This window comes from Musca autumnalis, unplaced genomic scaffold (genome assembly GCF_047663935.1).
Source record: "Musca autumnalis isolate F117 unplaced genomic scaffold, ASM4766393v1 scaffold_4, whole genome shotgun sequence".
Classification (NCBI taxonomy): domain Eukaryota; kingdom Metazoa; phylum Arthropoda; class Insecta; order Diptera; family Muscidae; genus Musca; species Musca autumnalis.
In genome coordinates this window covers 21,505,981-21,514,739 of record NW_027411977.1, presented here as the reverse complement: position 1 = coordinate 21,514,739, position 8,759 = coordinate 21,505,981, and the positions used below count along the sequence as shown (strand labels likewise).

General features: G+C 36.2%; 1 protein-coding gene across 1 annotated transcript; it reads left to right on the top strand.

Annotated features, from left to right (window-relative positions):
• Positions 1 to 1,905: 1,905 nt before the first annotated feature.
• On the top strand, positions 1,906 to 8,458 carry LOC141400557 (uncharacterized). The gene is made up of 3 exons (XM_073979769.1): positions 1,906 to 2,248; positions 2,319 to 2,397; positions 8,056 to 8,458. The coding sequence occupies exons 2-3, from the start codon at positions 2,378 to 2,380 to the stop codon at positions 8,450 to 8,452; spliced, it is 417 nt and encodes a 138-aa protein (XP_073835870.1). The 5' UTR covers positions 1,906 to 2,248; positions 2,319 to 2,377; the 3' UTR covers positions 8,453 to 8,458.
• The last annotated feature ends 301 nt before the right edge of the window (positions 8,459 to 8,759 follow it).

Below are 8,759 nucleotides of genomic sequence, written 5' to 3'. Positions count from 1 at the left end.
AGGCAGCATTTGTCGTTTAGGTTTGAGGGCAAATTTTGAATATAGTTCGATTTGATATGACTACTACTTATTTTGTATTTAATTTTCTTAAAAAAATTTAAATCAATTATAAATTATTTTATGAAATGAAAAATGCATATGAACTTAAAGTTAATTTTTAATTTTTTTCTTATACATTTGAAAAAAAATCGTTTTTAAATAAAAATCACTTAAATTTTAAAAACGGACATAACTCCCATTGGGACTTATGTCTGCTAAGGGGGGTCGGACATAGCTCCCAAAATCGTTTTTGGAGTTATGTCCGTTGGGAGTTATGTCACGGCACCGTACTTTTAAAAAATCTTCAGTTCGAATTGTTTGCACAAGATCACCTTAAAAATGTTCCACAGTGTTATTAAAAATAAAAAAGAAAATGACCCAAAAAGTATCTTTGCAACTTTGTTCTCCGAACAAACAACACAATTAGGCTTGCTATTTACAATAAAATTGTTTTTAATTTTCACAAACATAAATCAACGAAAAATTAAAAACAGATGATTGATTGTTTTTAGGAAGAAGAAGAGTTGCTTGTGCTTGCTAGAAGAAATTTGTCCAGCAAGAATTTGCAAACTCTCAGTAAATGAACTGTCAAAATGTCCCTCTCGAATCGCTCTTTTTTGTTGACTTTTTGTGTTAACAGACGACTTCCAGCATTGGTACAAATTGTTACAAATTTTAGGGTAACCAGACAGACTTATTGTAAAAAATATCAATTTTAAATGTACCGTTATTCCGTTCTGACTAACTATTTCTAATTAGGTGTGTCTTTTTACGTGATAATTTGTAATAATTATTACGAAATGTTACTAAATGCTGTATTTTTACACAAAAGTTGAGTAAAAAAAGAGCGAAATGTGAGAACAATTTTGGCAGTTGTTTGCTGAGAACTTGCTAAAGGTTGCTAAAAGATATTTTCCCACCAACATTTAGCAAGGTCGATCAGCTGATTTTAATTCATATTTGTGGAAAAATACTGTAAATAATGCGATTCAGCTATATTTATTGATTATATTATTAATCTTTTAACTATTTCTTATTTATTTGACCTTAAATTGAAGAAGTTTTTTATTGCTTTAGATGTAGTTTTTCTTTCATATATTGCTGTCAATGTTTTGTTTTGGTAATCGACTGTTATCTTGCTAAATTTTACGAAATGCTGTCTTTTTACTTTTCGCACTTTTCCGTATAATTGTTCTTACTCTCTGAAAACAAGTTACTGAGTAAATCTTACTGAAAAAGTAAAAAGACACAGCTATTATTACATATGCCATATGCCATTACATTGCCAGTCAACACTGTAGTTCAATACTGTTATAGCGTTTCATAGTTTCCTTCAAGTACATTTTTTTATTTTTTGCATGCTTGATTTGTGCACCGTGATTTGTGCACAATTTGGAAGATGAGTTCCTTCAACTACATGTTGGTAATTAATGCAGTGCCTAATACGAAATAATTTTTATACCGTGAAACAAAATGGAGAGAGAATCATTAAAAATGCATTTCCCGAATACCTGTATAACATCAGACAGATGAACTTCACTGACTGAACCTGACCTTCACTGACTATAATCTTCGAAATAAAAACCAAATACCACAAGCTTTATTGCAGACAACTATGTCAATACTATACACATCAAGTCATGATCAAGGTTCGTTTGCCGGTAGCTAGGTGGAAAGCATCGCGACATACAATAGTAATAAAGTCCAAATAGTTAATCAATCTGATGAGCTATTCCCATTAGATGAGCATATGTATTGACAAAGCTCATATATTCTTATCAAAATACCAAGATGAATATTTTTTATGGTGCAAAGAATATACACTGAGAGACGACAATACAGAATCAAGGTCGCAAAAATCAGTCTGTTTCAGATGCCGGGTGAGTAAAGAACATAGAATAAAAAATTCTAATCATAAAGAGAAACGTTATCTTTTTGATTTTTTTTAAACAAACAATACATTGCAAAAATAGTTCGTAATTTTTATTATTTACACATAAACAAAATAACTAAGCTCAAGTCAAGGACCTGTAACAACTGAAACGGATTTGAAAATAATTTAACAACAAAGAAGAAGGAAAACGGAAACATAACAAAATATTTGGTCTGTGCTATAAATCTGGAAATAGTTCTATAATAAAAAAACTAAGCGGACAATCAATTGGATTGTAGCTACAATCCTAAAGAAAATCATCTATCGATTTCTTTGGTATGTCCATTTTGCGTTCGTGTGTTATGCCGACCATTTTTGTTGATCAGTTGATCTTTTTTTGTTTTAGGTTCAAATTTCATAAATCTTCATGAAAATATAACCTGATTCCACATTATCTACAAGAGCATGATGTCACGTACCGTTCGGTAAGTATTTGCCTGCAATGCATTTAAAACTCATATCGCTTATGGCGAGATCTGAGAAGAACAGAATTAGATTTTTCGACAAAACATTTTGAATCGATCTTCTTTGTGTTGCTGTAAAATGTGAAAAGTAGTTCGAAATAAAAAAAGAGAAATCTAAAACTAATTGTGAACTTATTCCATGTATTCCGACATACCATTAACAACAAAAGTTTCTAAAAGCAATTAAAATTAATTAACTACGACTCTAATAACTGATCGGTAACTACGACTCTAATAGCTCCTCCAAGGCCAAATGCCTAAATTTGGTAAACAAAATTATCTAAACATTTCGTCTATCTATTGGTACCTTTATATGGGGATATAATAAGAAATGGACCTATGTGTACGATCTCTGGTGACCGCTGAAAACATCAAGTGTCAAATTACAAGTAGTTCGGTTAAAAATGGTAGCTAAAATCCTCAAAATACCGGAAATCGGGGGGTTTTGTTATATAGGGGGGCTATTATAAAATATGGACCTATGTTAACAATTTTTGGTGAAAACATCAAATGTCAAATTACAGCATGCTCGATCAGAAAATTAAGCTAAAATCCCCAAAATACGGTATATGGGGATATACCAAAACGTGGAGCTATCTAGTCAAATTTTCAGTGGAGAAGCTTTTTGTTCATTGAGAACCTCAAATGTCAAATTTCACCTAATTAGGTCAAACAATGTGGCTAAAACACTTTAAATCGGGAGATACCGTTATATGGGAACTATACCAAATGCTGGACCTATCTCCATTTTCGGTGCAGAATTTTTTTAGCTCTTGAAACTCCAAATGCCAAAATTGGAGCTAATTTGGGCGGAAAATTTAGCTAAATTCCTCAAAATCAGAAGGTATCGTTATATAGGGGCTATACCAAAACGTGGACCTATCTTAACAATTTTAGTGGAGAAATTATTTGCCATTGGGAACCTCAAATGTCAAATTGCAGCAAGGTCGACCAAAAAATTTAGCTAAAATCCCGAAAATACCTTAAATCGACAGGTACCGTTATATGGGGGCTATACCAAAACGTGGCAATATTTAGTGGAGAAGTTTTTTGGTCATTGAGAATCTCAAATGTCAAATTTCAGCTAATTCGGTCAAAATTTAGCTAAAATACTTTAAATCGGGAGGTATCGTTATATGGGGCCATTTTTGGTGCAGAAATTTGTTGACCTCTTGAATCTCCAAGTGGACGTATCTTGACAATGTTTAGTGGAGAAATTTCGGGACCACTGAGAACCTCAAATGTCAAATTACAACAAGTTCGGCCAAAAAATTGCTAAAATCCAAAAATACCTTAAATCGTTATATGGGGTCTATACCAAAACGTGGACATATCATGACAAATTTTAGTGGAGAAATGTAGTAGACATTGGGAACCTATCTCAATTATTGCGGACGCTACAGTAATTACAACAGACGGGCAGACGGACGGACAGTGCTAGATCGCCTTAAAATTGTATCCTTGACTATCCCCAAAGATAGTCTTACTTAGCTGGCCCATTACAGAACATTTGTTCCATAGACCGAACTAAGAAAAGATCTCCAATTCTCTCCTTTTTTCGCTTCGCTTTCTGGAATACCGCGCCTTGTCATCTCTTCATCAACTTGTTTGCGCCATCTATTCTTTGGCCTGCCAATTCTGCATGCACCGGCATGTAACGCTCATTCTTATGATATGGCCTAGCCAACGCAATCGTTGCATCTCGATACGTTTAACTATATTCATGTCTTTGTATAGCTGATATAGCTCATGGTTCATACGACGTCGATATTCACCGACAACGCAAATCGGCACGTAGATCTTTCGAAGAATTTTCCTCTCAAACACACCAAGCACTGCCTTATCTGCTTGTGCAAGTACCTATGCTTCGGAGCCATACATTAGCACGGGTAGTATCAGCGTTTTGTGTAGTGTTATTTTTGTTTGACGAGATGTGGCTTTGTTTTTAAATTGCATACTTAAACCATAGTAGCATCTGTTGGCCAATACAATTCTTCTTCTTATTTCACAACTGATGTTGTTTGTTGTGTTTATGGCAGTGCCGAGGTAGACGAGTCTTTAACTACCTCAAAATTATAGGTACCAACTTCTCCTTGTCTGAAACCTCTTTTGGTACTGAACTGTTCGGATAGGTTCTTTCCAATTTTAACTGAGGACTTGGTATCAGTTAAAGTCATCTTACAAAGCCGGATGAGCTTTGCGGGAATACCAAATTCAGACATCGCATGGAATACCTATGATCGGAGGGGACTGTCGAATGCTGCTTTATAATCGACAAAAAGGTGGTAGGTGTCGATCTGCATCTCTTGGGTCTTCTTCAGGATTTGTCGCAGGGTAAATATTTGGTCAATGGTGGACTTGCCAGGTCTAAAGCCACATTGATATGGTCCAATTATTTCGTTGACCATTGGCTTTAGTCGTTCGCACAATATCCCTGACACTATCTTATAGGCAATAGGGAGGAGACTTATGCCCCTATAGTTTGAGCATACAGTCTTATCTCCTTTCTTGTGGACGGGTACGCGTTCTTCCTGCCAGATGGTGCTAAATAGCTGATGCATACACCTTACCAGCGCGTCGCCTCCGGTTTTAAACAGCTCGGCTGGTAAGCCATCGACGCCTGCTGCTTTATTATCCTTCAGCCGGTTGATTGCTGTTTTTACCTCATCTTGTCCGGGCGGTATACATTCTATACCATCTTCTGAGATTGGATCTGTAGTATCATCGTCTTCGCTAGTATTGGATACCAGCAGATTGGAGAAATGTTCCTTCAATATCGTGAGCACGCTATCTGTATCTGTTACCAGATTACCTTGCTGGTCTCTACAGGAGGATGTGCCTGTACCAAAGCCATCTGTTTGATGTTTCACTCTTTGGTAAAATTTTCGGACTTCATTCTGACTCCTGTATATCTCGCTTTTTTCACACTCACACTTTTCCATTTCTCTCTTTTTCTTGCGGAAAAGACGTTTCTCTTCTCTCGTTTTCTCCCGATATCTCTCTCTCTCGTGCACATTGCTACTGATTGTAAGGTAGCTCTATATGCCGCATTTTTCTCTTCGGTAGCAGCACGACACTCCTGGTCCCTCTTTTGTGGAGGTCTCTGGTATCCAAGTATTGATTTTGCGGCTGTTTGCATGGAGTGGTCAATATGTTGCCATTGTGTTGTTATGTTATCGGGACAAGGAGTGCTCTCATTAAGCGATTGGGCTAGTTGAGTGTAATATGCTGTGGCTATTTGTTGTGATTGCAGCTTACCGATGCCCAACTTCCGTGTTGTGTCTGTTCGCACTTTGTTTGCTACGTTTAATCTGGTACGTACCTTTGCCGCAACAAGGTAGTGGTCCGAGTCTATGTTTGCACCTCGGAACGATCGTACATCCAAAACGCTTGATGCATGTCTTCCATTTATCACAACGTGATAAATTTGATTTCTTGTTCTTTGATCTGGCGACAGCCAGGTGCCCTTATGAATATCGAGATGCTTAAATCTGGTACTGCTAACTACCATGTTTCTTGCAGCTGCAAAGTCTATCAGCCTCATACCATTGTCAGATGTTTCACTGTGGAGAATGAATTTTCCGACTGTTGGGCCAAAGATATTCTCCTTTCCAATGTTGGCATTAAAATCGCCTAGTATAATTTTAATGTCATGGTCAGGGCAACGGTCGTAAGTTTCTTCTAAGCGCTCGTAAAATATATCTTTGGCCTGTTCGTCCTTGTCTTCAGTGGGAGCATGAGCGCAAATAAAGCTGATGTTGAATAATTTTGCTTTTAATTGAATTGCAGCGAGTCTTTCATTCACTGGGGTGAAGCTGGAGACCAGATGTTTTATCCTCCGACCAACTACAAATCCGCCACCAAACTCATGCTTTGTGTCGTGGCAGCTATAATACAGTGCGTCACCTTTAGGTGTTGTTGTGACGCCTTTCCCGTTCCATCGTATTTCCTGTATGGCAGTAATGTCGGCCTTGTACTTTTCAAGTACATCCGCCAATGCGTAAACTGCACCTTCTCTATAAAGAGTGCGAACATTCCAGGTGCAGATTCGCAGATCATGGTCCTTAAAACGTTTGCGGGGGTCGTCAACTTTTGTGGGATTTGTTTTTCTTTTCTTTCGTTTTTTTCATAGTAGGCTGTTTTTCTAGGAGAGGGATAATAACCCGACGCCCAAACACAAGTTTTTAACGTTCTTATGGGTGAACGCGCACATGTTAGCTCACTAACTTTAACGGGTGTTAAAGCAGTTCCCCAGGTGACACCACGGGGAGGTCAGTGTCCACTTGAGATGAAAGAGGGACCAAGATAAATCCTGGGCTTTGCCATGTTAAAGCCGGTCAGGACCGTTGCTTGGTATCTTCCATCCCCTACGTCACCCTGTCAACGTTGTTAGCCAGTAATATTTTGTCATTATGATAATCTATAAATGATTCTTCATATTGCCATGTTCGAAAGTTTGTTTACCTTAACGGAGAAAACATCTTTAATTTCATTTAAGAAAACATCGAAATATTGGGTAGCAAAATTCGGTTTGTTGTGTAACCACTTCTGGACTTTTCCTTTTACTTTGCTCAACAATAAGCCTTTGCGGTGTTTCTATTCACACTATAAACTTCAAGGATTCCTCGGAACTGGCTTACCCAAACGTAAGGTTGTACACAGGGACAATATCCTTAATGATTGCAATCATCACATCTATTTTCTCATTATCACGATTTCCATTTCCAAACTGTTCCATGCTATTTGATTTTTTTCCAGCACCTTCAAAATTAGCTATAAACTCATTCTCACGATTCAGAAGTTCGTTCTCTCACTTCAAAAGTTGCAGTTCCTTCTCCATCATAATAAATTTTGAAGCTTCATTTCTCTGTTCTGCCATTAACACATTCTTATGTACTTCATCGAATCTTTCTAACTTCTTTGTAGTTTCAATTGATTCCTTCTTGCCTTTTCCACAATCCTCGGCAAACTCATTACGTTCATCTTCACAAACATTTTCCGCTTCGTCCACGACAGGTTTTGCAATAATATTCTCCATTGCACACGAACACACAAATTTTTGACAGAAAAAAAATCGTTCCCACTTCTGAAAATTGTAGCCCGTAATGATTTGAACACGTCTTTTCTTTTCAATCAATATTACAAAACTGAATATTTATTTATTTTCATTTGACATATTTTATAATGTATACATTGAAATAAATTATAGTAGGCTAACCCATATATAATAATATTCAAAGTAGTGTATATATGACTGGGTAACAAACGAATAGAAATAACAAGTTCAAATATGATATAAATATGAATAACAAGTAAGGTATATAATGTACAAACCAGGGACGTAGTTAGAAATGGATCTCGCCACCATTTTAGGTGGTGGGCCCAACGGACAAAATTAGATGTTTTTTTAGCAAAATACACAAAAAATGTCTAAAAAATCACCATTTCGGGAGGGGCCCGGGCCTCCCCGTGGTTACGTCGGTGATATAGCCCATACATAACGGTACCACCAGAGGCTATTAAAAGTTTGACGCAGAAGAATTTAAATCTTTTTTTACTTGATACCTTTCAGAACATTTTTATAATATTGATCCTAAACCTCTTTCTTTTTCTTCCTAGATACTTCAAGCTAATTTACATGGCCGCTGGGATATTGATGAGCAATGCAGATATTTGTGAAACTGTGGATTCGATACAAATTGCGCCACGTGTAGAGATGAAAGAGAAAAATCAACAACCAATCAACAAAAATCAACAATTAAAAAAGACATCACGCTATGCCATCGAAGATAAACCGGAAGTGGAAAAGAAATCCGTTGGTAGAGGTGGTGGTAGTACAACTTGGTTACTTAAGTTGAGTCTAGCGGAAATGGTCGATCGCATTAAGTCACGCATACGTCCTCACTTGCCTGGCTTTAGCATATGGTCTTTGCCCAATTACGTCATAGATTATTCTACGAATCTCCTTTGTCGGAAATTTATAATCAACAGTGACTGTGATGTTATTTATAAATGAATTGAATTGAAAAAAATAATAATAAATAAATTTTCTTATAGCGAAATTGTGAAGAAAGTAGAAATTAAAAACTTAAATTTTAATTGGATAAGGTAAGATCATGAACTCTGGTAATTATAACCAAAAATAAATACAACTTTATTTTCATATATCTTATGGTTATTTGTATGTGTGTGTACGTATGTATATATGTAAATATTATTATAATTCATTTGAGTGATTATTAACATATATATTACTGTATTTATTTAAGCTATTTACTACATCTATAAATATCATTTATTTGGGTTTTTGAGTGAGAATCTAA